The sequence below is a fragment of the Cervus elaphus genome, chromosome 5, assembly GCF_910594005.1.
Source record: "Cervus elaphus chromosome 5, mCerEla1.1, whole genome shotgun sequence".
NCBI classification, from domain to species: Eukaryota; Metazoa; Chordata; class Mammalia; order Artiodactyla; family Cervidae; genus Cervus; species Cervus elaphus.
Genome location: NC_057819.1, coordinates 5,425,301 through 5,444,461, shown reverse-complemented (window position 1 = coordinate 5,444,461; position 19,161 = coordinate 5,425,301). Strand labels below are relative to the sequence as shown.

General features: G+C 41.6%; 1 protein-coding gene across 8 annotated transcripts in view; it reads right to left on the bottom strand.

Annotated features, from left to right (window-relative positions):
• Positions 1-19,161, bottom strand: part of TTC28 (tetratricopeptide repeat domain 28) — a 575,247-nt gene that overhangs the window by 150,745 nt on the left and 405,341 nt on the right. For 7 of the 8 annotated variants that reach the window (XM_043901459.1, XM_043901460.1, XM_043901461.1 and 4 more), the window contains one exon: positions 4,147-4,654. In XM_043901459.1, the coding sequence (XP_043757394.1) occupies positions 4,147-4,654 (508 nt within the window). Of the gene's footprint in view, positions 1-4,146; positions 4,655-7,960; positions 8,067-19,161 lie in introns of those variants that run through there. The other variant, XM_043901464.1, reaches the window with a different exon arrangement.

Here is a 19,161-nt window from a genome sequence, read left to right as displayed (position 1 = left end):
TTGGCATGAGCTTTGACTCATTCAGTCTAATCACATAAACTCTTACTGAGTTCTCATCATGTCTAAGCAGTTACACTCAGAGATACAGAGACCATGGAGTTGAATGCTGTTCGTTCATACACCTACCGTGTTTTAATCCAGTGGCGGTAACTATATAAGTACACAAATAACCATATTTTATGATTGAATAGAAATAGAATAAGAGAAATTTTAAAAGTAGACTGAGGACTCAGACAAGGTAAATAACTTTTCTTGTTATCAAGAGAGGGCTTCAAGAAGTGAATGGTGTCTGGGATAATACTAAGAAGATGGGCAAACTTTAGACAAGCAAGATACAGACACAGAAGTTCTTCTAACTGGAAGAAATAGCTTGAGAAAATACATTAAAGCAAGAAAGGACAGCCGGGGGGCTTGATTAGAAAAGATGGAAAAGCAGTTTTAGGTAGAGTCTGGACAGAGGAGCAGCAGAATTTAAAAATGGAAACCATGACAGGCCCCGTTCTGAGGTACAGTTTAGGAAGGTCAGTCTACTCTTGACATGTGGGTTGGAGGAAACATGGGAGGAGGGGATGGTAGTGAGGAAAAGCCAACTAGTTGGTTATTGCAACAGACTGGGCAACTAGGAAGGAGCGAGAAAAAGAAAAAACTTCAGTGAGAATATTTATTTGACAACGGCTAGACTGAGTGTCAACTGAAAAAAAGGGGGTGGGGTGGGGTAAGAAATCAATGATGACTTTAGATTTCTAAGTCAGGATGGTATAACCAAGCTGAATGACAAACCCCTCCCTCCCTAATGTCTGCATTCTAATCCCAGGAAGCTGTGGGTGTTACTTTACAAAGGGGATTTTGTTACAAAGGGGATTTTGGAGGTATGATTAAATTGTGGATCTTGAAAAGAATATTCTGGATTACTCAAGTGGGCTTGATGTAAACACAATAGCCTTTTTCAAAGAGGGATACAAGAGGAGTTGGGTGCGAAGAGAAGGTGATATGATGACTCAGAGGCAGAGACTAGAGTGGCACACCCTGGAATTGGGGGAAAAGGCCACCAGCCAGCAAACACAGGCAGCCACCAGAAGCTGATTCTTCCCTAGAGCCAAGAAACCAGGCTCGCCGACATTGACCTCAGCCTGGTGAAATGAATTTCAGACTCCTAATCTCCAGAACTGTAAGAGAAACCATTTGTGTTGTCTGAAACCACTAAGTTTGTGGTAACATGTTACAACAGCAATAGGAAATTAATAGAGATGACTAGAAGAATGGGGCTGTAATCAACAGAATAAAAAAGCTAGGAGAAGCAGTTAATTTAGGAAAAAGATATTTCCCATTTGGACTCACAAACTTAGTCAGATCAGCATGAAAATCAGATGAAGCATCCACTAGGCAGCTGAAAATGTGAAAACAATCTCAGGCAGCAGGTCAGACCTGGTGAAAACGAGTTTAGAAACAATGTACGCTGAAGCAGCAGCTGAAGGTATGGTGGTGTAAGTGATAAAGAGCCAGATACAAAGAAAGAAGGGGAAAGAATCAGGAACAAAATACAAGAACTCCCACATTTAACACATGGCAATACAATGGAAAAGGGCCATTAAAAATAAAGTAGGGAATCTGAATAATGACACAGAGGGAAGCCCAAGAGGGAAAGTGGGCTAAAAAAAGCAGGTGGCAAAAAAAGATATACATTATGATCCAAGTTTTTAAAAAAGGAACAACCTGTACATACATGTGTATATTTACACATATGATTGTACTACCATGTGTTTATGTGCATAATAAAAAGGCCTGGAAGGAGTCTAACCAAATTGCTCACAGTAGTTAACTCTGAAGAGTGGGACAGAAGAAAGAATGTAAGGGGTGCACCTCCTTTTTCTACTTTATACCCTTTCATAGCGTAAGAATTTTTAACAAAAGTAAGTACCACTTTTGTAACTTTTAAAATTGCTTTTTTTCCCCCTTAAAGAAAAGCCAATGAAGATGGTACAGAAAGAGCAGCCAAGAAGAAAACAGGACAGTGGTGCTTCCCAGAAACTGGAGGAGGAGAGAATTTTACGGAAGAGTAAAGCCTGCCAAATGTTGTATACTGATTAGGGAAATTTAGAGGTGAGATCAAGAGATCTCTAAACTGAGCCATCAGGAAATTACTGTTGATCTTTTTCAAGGTACAAAAGGTACATATCAAATTGTACTGGGTTAGGAGTCTGGCAGGCTACAGTCCATGGAGTCGCAAGAGTCGGACATGACTTTAGCGACTAAACCGCCACCAAAAATGAGTCCATCCTAGAGGAAATCAACCCTGAATATTCACTGGAATGACTGATGACGAAGCTCCAATACTTTGGCCACCTGATGGGAAGAGCCAACTCATTGGAAAAGACCCTGACGCTGGGAAAAATTGAGGGCAGGAGGAGAAGGGGATGACAGAGGATAAGATGATTAGATGGCATTACTGACTCAATGGATTTAGGTTTCAGCAAACTCTGGGAGATAATGAAGGACATGGAAGCCTAGTGTGCTGCAGTCCATGGGGTCGCAAAGAGTCAGACATGACTGAGCGACTGAACAATAACAAAACAGATAGAAGGAGCTCCACTTCCAGTAATGGAGGAGCAGTTGCTCTCAGACACACCCACAACAGATAACGGAGTCTGACAGTGGGCAGGGGGCAGGTGTGGAGAGGGAAGGGGAAGGAACTTACCCAGAAACAATGGAGGACAACCAAAAGCGATGAGAGACTGTGAGCAAGGTTGGAGTTGACTCTCTACAGAAGGGAAGGGCATTAGGTCAGCTTCCCGTTTTTGAAATGCCACAGGGCATTTTGTGGTGGCAGGGACCAGATGGCAAACCCCATCAGAGCTATGCGGTGAGGCTAAAACTCAGTATATATACACCATCTTTCTGGTTTGAAAACACAAAGGCAAAATCCCAGAGAGAGTCACAGTGGGGAGCCTTGAATTCTAAGTATAAATTCTACACAAATCTCTGTTTAACTCATGAAATACGCATGTGTGTGTGTGTGAGTCACTCAGTCATGTCACTCTTTGTGACCCCTATGGACTGGGGCCTGCCAGACTTCTCTGTCCATGGAATTCTCCAGGCAAGAATACTGGAGTGGGTTGCCATTCCCTTCTCAGGGGATCTTCCCAACCCAGGGATCAAACCCAGGTCTCCTGCATTACAGGTAGATTCTTTACTGCCTGAGCACCTGGGATCTAAGCAGCTCCGTGAAAGCTGAAAGACTGAACAGAGATTTCAGCTGCCTGAAATCACAGGGAAGACAGAATCTGGAGTTTGAACTAAGTTAACTGGTAAAACAACAACAAACGTCAATACTGTTAAGAAAAATATATCAGAATCCAGAGTCTTTCTAAAATATCACTGACAGTGTTGGATATAATTCACATCAAAAAGTACGTTAAAATGTGACTAACAACTCAAAACAAAAGGCAATCAGTGCACAACTCCGTGACTACACTACAAACCACTGAATCACACACCTTAAAGGGGTAAATAGTATGCTATGTGAATTATACATCAATCAAGCTATTAAAAAATAATGACAACAACAGGCAATCAAAAGGGTGTAACTCTGAGATGACCCACATGGAACTAGAAGACGAGATTTTATATGCTTTTGTAATAACTAGGGCTGCCTATGAGAAGGAAAATATACATGTAATGAATTTTTTGGCCACTCCAATACTTGGTTACAGTTAAGACCTTTATATATTTGGATGAATTTATAAGGAATGGTAAGAGGTGGTGAGTATTAGGATCTGGCTACTTCTTAGAAGATACTGGTAGCTTCCCTTTCATTTAAACCAAACATTGTTTTGTATCTGCATTTCATTCCCCTTCTCTCTAATTAGATAAATCTGCTCACTCTTCTCTCTAGACAGATTAAAAGGTTGGGGTGTTTTGTTTTTCCAGTATTTCAGCATTCTAATGCTCACAGCGCTGGGATGACAGAAAGGATCCTGTGATTTAGAGCAGGCAGGCTTCAAGGAAACATAGCTGAAGGAAAAATATAACACAAGCAATGAGGACTACTGAATATAAACACACAGATTCCTGTCAAAGACAGTGGTCACTCCAGCAACTCCCAGTCCGTGGCCCTGACCCCGGTGCCGCAAGAAAGCCTGTCCTTACCCAGGTTGGAGGACGCACGCCCCTCTGCAGCCCGGTCCTTGAGATCCTCAGCGATGCCCAGCTGCTGCTCGTGGTACTGTTTAGCCCTCTCCAAATCCTGCATGCACCTGGCAGCGTGGCCCAGGCCAGCATAGGCCCGCATCTCAATGGCCTTCTCCATCAGCTCCTGCGCCAGCTCCAGCACGTAGTTGTGATAAGACATGGCCTTGTCAAAATTCCTCCTGTAGTGATAGGCACTGCCCAGATTGCTGTAGGCCCGGGCCTCTTCTCGCTTGTTCCCCAGGTCCTTGGCTATCTTCAGATGCTGCTCATGGCACTGCACAGCATTCTCAAAGTCACCCATGGCAATATACACAGCTCCCATGTTGCCGAGTTCTCGGGCTTCAGAAAGCTCATCTTTGGATTGCTTGGCAAGAAGAACACACTGTTTGTGACTGGCCAGTGCATTGGGGTAATCTCCAATGGCTGTGTACACGTGGCCCAGACTGCTCAGGGCTGATGAAGCTGCCTGGAGAGAAAGGATAAGGAAGAGAAAGCACGTCAGAAAATGGCTTTGGTTTGTTTCAGCAAATAAAATGTTTGAGAGTTTGCCTGTAACCATCCAATACAATTTCCAGTAGTGTCTCTATCAGAGGTCTGCAGACCTATGCAGAACTGAAAAACAGTGCTTCCACTCAGCAAGTTCCTAATAAAAGACAACGGCAATTCAATCAGTAACTTCCAATACCGAATCTCACAGAAACAGGTTGTGTGTCATATAACCTTCATCTTAAAGACCTGACATTTTTAATATTGTGACATTATATCTCTGTTAATAGCTATTAACCTCTGCAGTTAGAAGAAAATGTTGAAGAAAATAAAAATTAATTATTACATGTTATATAACACAGGACATTCATAGGAAACTCCATGCACGGCTCTTTGCACTCCTTGGCATTTCTCAATTCTTGTCTTCTCCCAAAGCAAATGGATACACTAGCAGCAAGGGAGATATTAAGAATGATGGCTGATAATTCTGTGACCCAGGACCCACTGGAGGGTCCTGTCCTCTTATCTTTGCCCCCTCAGTGTGACTTCATCAGTGCTGGCTATGGTGGAGGGCTTAGATGAGATGAGAACCAGAGGAAAACGACAGAGCTACAACTACATCTCTGAATGGGGTGGTCCCCACGGGACCCCACCCTTTTTGCGCTTTGCGCTCTGCTGTTCTCGTCTCTAGCCTCTTCTGGCCTCAGCCTCTTTGCAGAAAGATACTATCTTCCCGGTCGCCTCACACTGCTTGCCACTCGAGCAGTTCTTGTCTAAAGAAAAGAACATGACCTCTTTTTTGTCTTAAAGGTTTTAATGAAAATGCCTTTTTATTGGTATAGTGAACCAAAGGGAAACAAATATAACTAAGGAGATGTTACATGGGTTCTAGAATCTTACTAAGTGCAGACAGTCTTAGATTCTCACCTCTAGTTTCTAACTCCTTTGCAGAGACATAAAAGGAAGTCACACTGCATGTTTCCTGCCCTTCTTTTCATTCAGCAACTTGCCTGTCCTCCCCTCCCTTTTCACCAAACCTACAGCTGGAGCCGCATAGCCCCCTTTCTTTGGGATGCTCCCTCCCTCTACCATGAACATGTGATCCTGGCAGAACAAATGGTAAAATAAACTCTGTCACAAATGGGCAAGCAATCTTCATGTGGGCCCCCAGGCTAGGGAAGGCCATCCCACCTTGGAGTGAGGGCACTGTTTTATCAGATGTGTTCCACATCTGTGTGCTTCAGAACACCTTTACTAATATTTTATAGCTGTGAGTGATCTGCTACCTTATTTCTTTGCCTCTGAAATAAAGACTTGAGACTGACCATCTTCACGATGCTTGCAAATTGTATATTTGCCAAAGGTTCCACACAGCTTTAAGCTGCTTTTATCATTTCACAGATGGTCCAACAAAAAGACTGAGGAAAACAGAGAGGAAATAAACACTTTGAAATGTACTTTTTTGTTTTTTTTTTCTGAGTGTTGGAGAGCAGAAACAATTCCGTGAACATCACAATCCTGCAGCAATGTGATTCTGGCAGAAGCAGCAATGATGTCACCCAAGAGCATGCCACTTGGACATGAACTGGCCTCTGGTTCCTACTTTGGGAACCTCTTTGGGATCAGAGGTTAAGACTTCATGTCAGCACATTGCACACGGGCCTTTCTACTGCTCACAACTCCCCACCTCACGCGCAATGAGCTTCTATCCTCCTTGCCGCAGGCCCAGGGGCTCAGTCTCTCTCTTTTCCTTCTGTAACTGGCCCTCCCCTCCTTACTCTCAGGGGTCCTTCTGTGCCCAAGTGGGGCTAGAGAGAACACAGTCCACAGACCCTCCCATCTGCAAATCTTTGTTGCTCTCAAAGTAAAACACATGGCTTTTTCACTCTGGAGCTAGTGTAACTTGGAATCAGATGCACGTGGTTCAAAACTGTACTGCTGTTTCCGAGTTCTGGGATCTTTAGAAACTTCACTTTCCTGAGCCTCAGTTTTCCAGACAGATGTTTCTAGGACCCAGCAGTAGGCCAGGAACTGAGTGTTTTCAAACTTAGCCATGAGCCTCTGTCAAATGTGTAAACCATAAATAATTCACTAGATAATTCCGAACAGTAGGTCTGGCTGGCGGCAGTGAGCCCTTGAACACTGCAGGGGATAGACTTATAAGGCCTGGGGCAGGAACAGCACCCCAGGCGTCACTGTTCGTAGGAACTTCTGGTTTATGGCAACTCCAAATGACAGCCCAGGGATCTTCTGCTTCTGGTTCTTCATTTCTGTAAATGCCAGAGAGACATAGCAGCTCATTTGCTCAAGCTCTCCTGAACATAAGGAAAGGGAGTACTGGGGCGTTTCCCTTCTGGGGTGTGAGGGAAAGAGGGAACAGTGACTGCATTAGCTCTTCCCTGGCACCTGCCAGTCGCAGGGAGCACCATCAGGCTGCAACTCCTCACGCGGGTGTCCTGGAAACCAGCAGCTCCAGACAGGACAATACGGTCTGTGAAGCACACATCACAGCCTCCGAAATGAGAAAGGCTGCTTGACATAGTATAGGAATGGAACAGGATTTAGAGTCAGAGGCCCTGTCTGTGTCACCCTGGTAAGTCATTCAACTTCTTCACCTATGTTTTCTTTATATGTAAACTGTTCTGATAATAACAGCATGTGTACTTCTCAGGGTTAGGATGGGATCAGATGAAGCAGTACATGCAAGTGTCCTGATTAAACTGTGAAGTTCTCCGTAAACACATCACTAAGGTGTGGATGGATGTTTTATGACTGCAAGCTGGCAGGGCTGAGCTCTGCTACCAGAGCAGAAGCTAGTAACAGCACTGAAAACATCAGTCATTGTGACCAAACATCTATATTCCTATCAGTTGCCACTGGAAATGAAGGCCAGTGTTTTACAGCCGCTGGGCAAATAACATGTGATGATATTTATGAGCTAAGTGAATTACAAATTAATCACTTGTCTTTGTTCCTGTTCCTTCAGAACAAGCTTAGATCTGAAACAATAGTTTCAGGCTGTTAACGAGAATATGAAGACCCACTATCTAGGGGACTCATAAGCCCCACCTCAAGCAGATGCTGTACTTGCCACTAAGGTTCACACTGCCTTTGTATATTAATCTCATTGAGATTTCTGTGCTAGAATAGCAGCAGCTGCTTCCCACGGTGGAAACATTTTGGAACATCTGTATTTGAATATCAAAATGCACACAGTTATGCTAACAAACTATCCAGTTGGAATAAGACAACACTTTTCTCTTTTTACAAAAGATAAATTACTCACGTTCTTGCCAAAGCATGATTTCCAGCTGCAGACTTCACACACAAGAGTCATTTACCCCTTGCTCTGTGACCTGAGTATTTGCAGAAGAACTGCACCTGACGAGTCCTTTCATGGGACATGAAGCTAGAAAGGAAATTTGCTCATATTTTTTCAAACCACCTTTAAGGACTTTCAGTTTAGGACATAAAGTAGACAAAGTCTAAAACTACCCGGGTTGCAAAAAGTTGGACATGACTTAACGACTGAACAACAGCAAAACTACCCCAACTATAACCACAGTGATGATAACTACTATCATCACTATATCATCAACAATAATATTAAACATTATTTTGAAGAATTAAACATGCTTTCCTTCACAGCTAGAATGTTTTTCCCCTTATTGTATGTATTTTCATAAGGGTTATATTTTGTGGGATGATTAAACACACATATAGAGAATATTTGACATAATTGCTGATTAATTGCATATAGTTTTAAGAACAGGGGAAATACTCCCACAACTAGTGCCAGAAATACACTTTTTCATCTTTACTGTCCCAATCCACACACACCTTGTATCCCTTGCCAGTTCAGTGCCCATGAACCCAAGGCATTGGGTTAACCACCTGCAACCCAAGAGGCAGAGGGATGGAGAAGAATAGGGACAGACTCTGGAATCAGGCATGCACGGGTTCAAAGGAAAAACTACGTAATATTGCACAAGTTATGCCACATCTCTGAGCCTCAGTTTCTTCATATGTAAACAGGAATACTGATATTTCACAGTGCTCTGATGAGTACAATGTAAGATAGAAATTGTAAAGAGCCCTTTTCAGGGCTCACAGAAGATGCTCAAAATGTTTAATTTTCATTTATTTACCTACCCTAACCAAGACAACACTAGTGTCAATCACTCAGTCATATCTGACTCTCTGCGACCCCATGGACTGTAGCTCTCCAGGCTCCTCTGTCCAAGGGATTCTCCAGGCAAGAATACTGGAGTGGGTTGCCATTCCCTTCTCCTGGGGATCTTCCCGACCCAGGGGTCTCATTTCAAAGATGGGGTAGAAGACAGATGACCAGAAAATAGAACATGACATTACATTACCAAAACTAAAAAGACAACACAAGAATCTTGTCCCACTGATGATGGGGAGGGTTATTATCTTCATATGCTAAAGCATGTTACTCACAATCAGTCAGTCAGTTCAGTCGCTCAGTCGAGTCCGACTCTTTGCAACCCCATGAATCGCAGCACACTAGGCCTCCCTGTCCATCACCAACTCCCGGAGCTTACTCAAACTCATGTCCATTGAGTTGGTGATGCTATCCAGCCATCTCATCCTCTGTCGTGCCCTTCTCCTCCTGCTCCCCATCCCTCCCAGCATCAGGATCTTTTCCAATGAGTCAACTCTTCGCATGAGGTGGCCAAAGTATTGGAGTTTCAGCTTCAGCATCAGTCCTTCCAATGAATATTCAGGATGGACTGGTTAGATCTCCTTGCAGTCCAAGGGACTCTCAAGAGTCTTCTCCAACACCACAGTTCAAACTCTTCTGCTAAAGTAGGCATAAGAAAATTCACCCTTTACTCCAGGGCATTTTAGAATCATTGGTATATGCAATGCAAAATGCTGGTAAAAGGACTTTAAGTGGTCAAAACTGACAAAGATACTTGAGTGTCTGGGGTCTTTTTGGGTGGTTCATTTCCTTAGTCACTCATATACTCAAGAAAACTCTCTAGACTTAACACAAACAGAATCAACTAATTTTGACAAATGAGCAAAAGTAATTCAAAGGTGAAAGGACAGTCTTTTCAAAAAATGGTGCTGGAACAACTGGACATCCAGATGCAAAGAAAGCGAATCTAGACACAGACTTTACACCTTGCATACAAACTGACGCAAAACAGATCACAGTACATGTAAAATGGAGAACTATAAAACTCGTTAAAGATAAGAGAAATTCTAGGGGACCTGGAGTTGGCAACGAATTTATAGATAAAACACCAAAGGCATGACCCATGAAAGAAAAAATTACTAAGTTGGATTTCATTAAAATTAACAACTGTGCTCAGTGAAAAATATGGCTAGGAGACTGAGAAGACAAGCTACAGGTTGGGAGAAGATATTTGCAAAACATTTATCTGGCAAAGGACTTATATCCGTATCCAAAATATATCAAACATTCAAACAAACAAACAAAAACCCTTAAAACACAACAAGAAAACAATCCAACTTTAAAATGGACAAAAAACCTGAAAATACACTTCACCAAAGAAGATACAGTTGTCTTCAGTATCCGCAAGGCACTGGATCCAGGACTCTAGCAGGTACCAACACCTGTGCATGCTCAAGTCCCTCATGTAAAATGGTAAGGCATGTACATATAACCTATGCACATCTTCCCATATTCTTTAAATTAACTGTAGATGACTTATAATGCCTAATATAATGTAAATTGGGCTTCCCTGGTGGCACAGTTGGTAAAGAATACACCTGCAATGCAGGAGACCTGGGTTCAATCCCTGGGTTGGGAATATCCCCTGGAGGAGGGCATGGCAACCCACTCCAGTATTCTTGCCTGGAGAATCCCCATGGACAGAGGAGCCTGGCGGGCTACAGTCCGCCTGGTTTGCAAAGAGTCGTACATGAGTTAGCAACTAAGCACAGCACACATAATGTAAATATGAGGTAAAGAGTCACTGGTGCATGATAAATTCAAATTTTGCTTTTTGGAACTTTCTGGATTTTTTTCCCAAATATTTTTAACCTGTGGTTTGTTGAATCTATAGATACAGAACCCATGGATATGGAGGGCTGACTATATATAGATGGCAAAGAAGCATATGAAAAGATGCCCGCATCATGTATCATCAGAGAACTGCCGAGATACCACTACACACCTATCAGAACAGTGAAAATCCAACATAACTGACAACATCAAATCCTGGTAAGAATGTGAGCAATAGGAACTCTCACTGATTGCTAATGGGAATGCAAAATGGGATAGCCACCTTGGAAAATATTTGGGTCATTTCCTACAAACATACTCATAGCATATGATCCAGTAATCATGCTCCCAAGTATTTACCTTAAGGAAATGAATACTTATGTCCACCTAAAAACGTGCACATGTATGTTTGCAACACCTTCGTTCATAATGGTTAAAAGCTGGAAGCAACCAAGATGTCTTTCAATAGGTGAACAGATAAATAAAACCTGGTATATCGTTAGAATGGAATATTATTCAGCACTAAAAAGAAATGGTCTGTAAAGCCACAAAGAGACATGAAGGAAACCTTAAATGTATATTGCTTGATGAAAGATTCCAGTCTTAACAAACTACACACTATGTAATCCCAACTATATGACCCTCTGGAAAAGGCAAAACTAGAGAGAAAGCAAAAGGATCAGTGGTTTCAGTGGGGGGAGAGGATATAGCACAGGGGGTTTAGGGCCATGAGACTATTCTGCAGGACATTATAATTATGTACACAGTGCATCACATGTTGGTCAAAACTCACAGGTTGTGTAACACCAATAGTGAACCCGAGCGTAAACTATGAACTTCAGTTAATAATAATATATTAATTGGTTTTTCAATTGTAACAAATGTACCACATTAGTGTAAGATGTTACTAAGAGGGGAAACTGAGTGGGAAAAGAGACGGAATGTGAGAACTCTCTGTACTATCTGCTCAATTCTCTGTTAAATCTACAATTGCTCTAAAAATGAAGTCTATTAGTTAAAAAATTAATAAATAAATTGGATTTTTCCTCACTGTGGGAGTGGGCAATTCTAGGAAATGGAAGCAGCACAAGCAAAGGCATGAAGTATGACAGAGTGTATAGTGACTAGAGACCAAAAAACCAGTTAGACCTGGGAGTGGGGATGGTACTGGAGAGAAGTCTATAAAAGGTAAGTTTGGATGAATTCTGTCTATCAATTTGTAAAATCTAAAATAGGGGGAGGAGCCAAGATGGCGGAGGAGTAGGACGGGGAGACCACTTTCTCTCCTACAAATTCATCAAAAGAATAACTGAACGCAGAGCAAACTTCGCAAAACAACTTCTGATCGCTAGCTGAGGTCATCAGGCGCCCAGAAAAGCAGCCCATTGTCTTCGAAAGGAGGTAGGACAAACTATAAAAGATAAAAAGTGAGACAAAAGAGCTAAGGACGGAGATCCGTCCTGGGAAGGGAATCTTAGGCGGCATTGCTTGGGGTAGGGTCCGGGCCTGAGTGCCCTGAGGACAATCGGAGGGAGCTTCTGTGAGTTGCCAACTCGAACTGTGGGAGACCAAAGGAGAGAGAGTAAATTAAACCGCCCGAACACACTGCCGGCCGTTCGCAGAACAAAGAGACCGAGAAAATCCAGAGAAGAGCTCGCAGGCTGCGGACCGGCCCAGCCCCCCCGGAGGCAGGAGGCAGGGGGGAGGGGAAGGTCACGGCGAGACACAGGGCGCAGGCACCCGACCGCCGCGGGCGGGGACTGGGGCTGGGGACACGGAGGGCAGAAGGCGCAGGCACCCGATTGGCGCCAGAGGAAACTGAGCCTGGGTCCGTGGAAGGGAGTGGGCGCGCCACACCTGGGGAGAGTGCGCCCACCAAGCCCCTGGCTGCCTGGACCGCTCTGACGGGGAAGGCACAGAGAGCAGGCGCAGCTTTTCGCTCCGCGCTTTTGTGGAACACCCGAGGGCCGGAACCTCGCGCAGCGCGGGGCGCGCTCCATATAGAACAGCCGGGAGCCTGAGCAGCGCAGACGGAGAAAGCGGCGTCAGCCCCTCCCGGCAGCGCCAGCCTGTCCCCGCGGCGCAAGTCCGTCCCCGCGGCGCAAGCCCCTCCCTGCAGCGCCGGCCCCTCCCTGCTTCGCAGAGCGACGGAACTAACTACCTGAATAAGCGTCCACCTCCGCCCGCCTGTGTCAGGGCGGAAATGAGGCTCTGAAGAGAGCGACAAACAGAAGCCAAATAAACAAAGGGAACCGCCTCAGAAGGGACTGGTGCAACAGATTAAAATCCCTCTAGAAAACACCGACTACACAGGAAGGGGCCTGTAGATATCGAGAAGTGTAAGCTGGAACGAGGAGCTATCTGAAACTGAGCCGAACCCACACTGACCGCAACAGCTCCAGAGAAACTCCTAGATATAATTTTACTTTTTTTTTTTTTCTTTTTTCTTTTTTATTTTTTCTCTTTTATTTTCCTTTAAAATCCCCTATTACTCCCCCATTACTCCTTAACTTTCATATCCATAGATTTTTACGATTTTTTTAATTAGGGGAAAAAAAAATTTTTTTTTCTTTTTTTTTCTTTTTCTTTTTTTTTTTCTTCTTTTTTTTCCTTCCTTTTTCTCTTCTATTTTCTATTTTTCTTTTTCTCTTATTTCTTTTAAAGTCCTCTAGTACTCCTTTACTACTCCTTAATTTTCATTTTCAATACACTATAACCTTACAAAAAAAAAAAAAAAAGAGAAGCCCTATTTTTAAACCGAAGATTATTCTCTCCCAATCTTGACTCTCTGTTTTCTACCTCAGAACACCTCTATTTCCTCCTTTCCCTCTCTTCCCAATCCAATTCTGTGAATCTTTGTAGGTGACTGGGCTACGGAGAACACTCTGGGAACAGACAGCTGTGTAGATCTGTCTCTCTCCTCTTGAGTCCCCCTTTTTCTCTTCCTGCTCATCTCTATCTCCCTCCTCCCTCTCCTCTTCTTCATGTAACTCTGTGAACCTCTCTGGGTGTCACTAACGGGGGAGAATCTTTTCGCCATTAACCTAGAAGTTTTCTTATCAGTGCTGTATAGTTGGAGAAGTCCTGAGACTACAGGAAGAATAAAACTGAAATCCAGAGGCAGGAGACTTAAGCCCAAAACCTGAGAACACCAGAAAACTCCTGACTACATGGAACTTTAAGTAATAAGTGACTGTCCAAAAGCCTCCATACCTACACTGAAACCAACCACCACCCAAGAGCCAATAAGTTTTAGAGCAAGACATACCACGCAAATTCTCCAGCAACACAGGAACATAGCCGTGAACGTCAACATACAGGCGGCCCAAGGACACACCTAACACATAAACCCATCTCAAAACTCATTACTGGGCACTCCATTGCTCTCCAAAGAGAAGAAATCAAATTGCACGCACCAGTACACTGACGCAAGCTTCCCCAACCAGGAAACCTTGACAAGCCAATCGTCTAACCCCACCCACGGGGTAAATCCTCCACAATAAAAAGGAACCACAGACCTACAGAATACAGAAAGCCCACTCCAGACACAGCAATCTAAACAAGATGAAAAGGCAAAGAAATATGCAACAGGTAAAGGAACATGAAAAATGCCCATCAAGTCAAACAAAAGAGGAGGAGATAGGGAATCTACCTGAAAAAGAATTTAGAATAATGATAATAAAAATGATCCAAAATCTTGAAAACAAAATGGAGTTACAGATAAATAGCCTGGAGACAAAGATTGAAAAGATAGAACAAATGTTTAATAAAGACCTAGAAGAAATAAAAAAGAGTCAATTAAAAATGAATAATGCAATGAATGAGATCAAAAACACTTTGGAGGGAACCAAGAGTAGACTAACGGAAGCAGAAGATAGGATAAGTGAGATAGAAGATAAAATGGTGGAAATAAATGAAGCAGAGAGGAAAAAAGAAAAAAGGATCAAAAGAAATGAGGACAACCTCAGGGACCTCTGGGACAATGTGAAACGCCCCAACATTCGAATCATAGGAGTTCCAGAAGAAGAAGACAAAAAGAAAGGCCATGAGAAAATACTCGAGGAGATAATAGCGGAAAACTTCCCTAAAACGGGGAAGGAAATAGCCACCCAAGTCCAAGAAGCCCAGAGAGTCCCAAACAGGATAAACCCAAGGTGAAACACCCCAAGACACATATTAATCAAATTAACAAAGATCAAACACAAAGAACAAATATTAAAAGCAACAAGGGAGAAACAACAAATAACACACAAAGGGATCCCCATAAGGATAACAGCTGATCTATCAATAGAAACCCTCCAGGCCAGAAGGGAATGGCAGGACGTACTGAAAGTAATGAAAGAGAATAACCTACAACCTAAATTACTGTATCCAGCAAGGATCTCATTCAGATATGAAGGAGAATTCAAAAGCTTTACAGATAAGCAAAAGCTGAGAGAATTCAGCACCACCAAACCAGCTCTTCAACAAATGCTAAAGGATCTTCTCTAGACAGGAAATGCAGAAAGGTTGTATAAACGTGAACCCAAAACAACAAAGTAAATGGCAACGGGACCACACCTATCAATAATTACCCTAAATGTAAATGGGTTGAATGCCCCAACCAAAAGACAAAGATTGGCTGAATGGATACAAAAACAAGACCCCTATATATGCTGTCTACAAGAGACCCACCTCAAAGCAAGAGACACATACAGACTAAAAGTGAAGGGCTGGAAAAAAATATTTCATGCAAACGGAGACCAAAAGAAAGCAGGAGTCGCAATACTCATATCAGATAAAATAGACTTTCAAATAAAGGATGTGAAAAGAGACAAAGAAGGACACTATATAATGATCAAAGGATCAATCCAAGAAGAAGATATAACAATTATAAATATATATGCACCCAACATAGGAGCACCGCAATATTTACGGCAAACACTAACGAGTATGAAAGAGGAAATTAATAGTAACACAATAATAGTGGGAGACTTTAATACCCCACTCACAACTATGGATAGATCAACTAAACAGAAAATTAACAAGGAAACACAAACCTTAAATGACACAATGGACCAGCTAGACCTAATTGATATCTATAGGACATTTCACCCCAAAACAATCAACTTCACCTTTTTCTCAAGTGCACACGGAACCTTCTCCAGAATAGATCACATCCTGGGCCATAAATCTGGTCTTGGAAAATTCAAAAAAATTGAAATCATTCCAGTCATCTTTTCTGACCACAGTGCAGTAAAATTAGATCTCAATTACAGGAAAAAAATTGTTAAAAATTCAAACATATGGAGGCTAAATAACACACTTCTGAATAACCAACAAATCATAGAAGAAATCAAAAAAGAAATCAAAATATGTATAGAAATGAATGAAAATGAAAACACAACAACCCAAAACCTATGGGACACTGTAAAAGCAGTGCTAAGGGGAAGGTTCATAGCATTACAGGCTTACATCAAGAAACAAGAAAAAAACCAAATAAATAACCTAACTCTACACCTAAAGCAACTAGAGAAGGAAGAAATGAAGAACCCCAGGGTTAGCAGAAGGAAAGAAATCTTAAAAATCAGGGCAGAAATAAATGCAAAAGAAACTAAAGAGACCATAGCAAAAATCAACAAAGCTAAAAGCGGTTTTTTGAAAAAATAAACAAAATTGACAAGCCTTTAGCAAGACTCATTAAGAAACAAAGAGAGAAGAACCAAATTAACAAAATTAGAAATGAAAATGGAGAGATCACAACAGACAACACTGAAATACAAAGGATCATAAGAGACTACTACCAGCAGCTCTATGCCAATAAAATGGACAACTTGGATGAAATGGACAAATTCTTAGAAAAGTATAACTTTCCCAAACTGAACCAGGAAGAAATAGAAGATCTTAACAGACCCATCACAAGCAAGGAAATCGAAACTGTAATCAAAAATCTTCCAGCAAACAAAAGCCCAGGACCAGATGGCTTCACAGCTGAATTCTACCAAAAATTTAGAGAAGAGCTAACACCTATCTTACTCAAACTCTTCCAGAAAATTGCAGAGGAAGGTAAGCTTCCAAACTCATTCTATGAGGCCACCATCACCCTAATTCCAAAACCAGACAAAGATGCCACAAAAAAAGAAAACTACAGGCCAATATCACTGATGAACATAGATGCAAAAATCCTTAACAAAATTCTAGCAAACAGAATCCAACAACATATTAAAAAAATCATACACCATGACCAAGTGGGCTTTATCCCAGGAATGCAAGGATTCTTTAATATCCGCAAATCAATCAATGTAATACACCACATTAACAAATTGAAAGATAAAAATCATATGATTATCTCAATAGATGCAGAGAAAGCCTTTGACAAAATTCAACACTCATTTATGATTAAAACTCTCCAAAAAGCAGGAATAGAAGGAACATACCTCAACATAATAAAAGCTATATATGACAAACCCACAGCAAGCGTCACCCTCAATGGTGAAAAATTGAAAGCATTTCCCCTGAAATCAGGAACAAGACAAGGGTGCCCACTCTCACCACTACTATTCAACATAGTGTTGGAAGTTTTGGCCACAGCAATCAGAGCAGAAAAAGAAGTAAAAGGAATCCAGATAGGAAAAGAAGAAGTGAAACTCTCACTGTTTGCAGATGACATGATCCTCTACATAGAAAACCCTAAAGACTCTACCAGAAAATTACTAGAGCTAATCAATGAATATAGTAAAGTTGCAGGATATAAAATTAACACACAGAAATCCCTTGCATTCCTATATACTAACAATGAAAAAACAGAAAGAGAAATTAAGGAAACAATACCATTCACCATTGCAACAAAAAGAATAAAATACTTAGGAGTATATCTACCTAAAGAAACAAAAGACCTATACATAGAAAACTATAAAACACTGATGAAAGAAATCAAAGAGGACACAAACAGATGGAGAAACATACCGTGTTCATGGATTGGAAGAATCAATATTGTCAAAATGGCTATTCTACCCAAAGCAATCTATAGATTCAATGCAATCCCTATCAAGCTACCAACGGTATTTTTCACAGAACTAGACCAAAGAATTTCACAATTTGTATGGAAATACAAAAAACCTCGAATAGCCAAAGTAATCTTGAGAAAGAAGAATGGAACTGGAGGAATCAACCTGCCTGACTTCAGACTCTACTACAAAGCCACAGTCATCAAGACAGTATGGTACTGGCACAAAGACAGAAATATAGATCAATGGAACAGAATAGAAAGCCCAGAGATAAATCCACGAACCTATGGACACCTTATCTTTGACAAAGGAGGCAAGGATATACAATGGAAAAAAGACAACCTCTTTAACAAGTGGTGCTGGGAAAACTGGTCAACCACTTGTAAAAGAATGAAACTAGAACACTTTCTAACACCATACACAAAAATAAACTCAAAATGGATTAAAGATCTAAATGTAAGACCAGAAACTATAAAACTCCTAGAGGAGAACATAGGCAAAACACTCTCTGACATAAATCACAGCAAGATCCTCTATGACCCACCTCCCAGAATATTGGAAATAAAAGCAAAACTAAACAAATGGGATCTAATGAAACTTAAAAGCTTTTGCACTACAAAGGAAACTATAAGTAAGGTGAAAAGACAGCCGTCAGATTGGGAGAAAATAATAGCAAATGAAGAAACAGACAAAGGATTAATCTCAAAAATATACAAGCAACTCCTGCAGCTCAATTCCAGAAAAATAAATGACCCAATCAAAAAATGGGCCAAAGAACTAAACAGACATTTCTCCAAAGAAGACATACAGATGGCTAACAAACACATGAAAAGGTGCTCAACATCACTCATTATTAGAGAAATGCAAATCAAAACCACAATGAGGTACCATTACACGCCAGTCAGGATGGCTGCTATCCAAAAGACTACAAGCAATAAATGCTGGAGAGGGTGTGGAGAAAAGGGAACCCTCTTACACTGTTGGTGGGAATGCAAACTAGTACAGCCGCTATGGAAAACAGTGTGGAGATTCCTTAAAAAACTGGAAATAGAACTGCCATATGACCCAGCAATCCCACTTTTGGGCATACACACTGAGGAAACCAGATCTGAAAGAGACACGTGCACCCCAATGTTCATTGCAGCACTGTTTATAATAGCCAGGACATGGAAGCAACCTAGATGCCCATCAGCAGATGAATGGATAAGGAAGCTGTGGTACATATACACCATGGAATATTACTCAGCCGTTAAAAAGAATTCATTTGAATCAGTCCTAATGAGATGGATGAAACTGGAGCCCATTATACAGAGTGAAGTAAGCCAGAAAGATAAAGAACATTACAGCATACTAACACATATATATGGAATTTAGAAAGATGGTAATGATAACCCTATATGCAAAACAGAAAAAGAGACACAGAAATACAGAACAGACTTTTGAACTCTGTGGGAGAATGTGAGGGTGGGATGTTTCAAAAGAACAGCATGTATACTATCTATG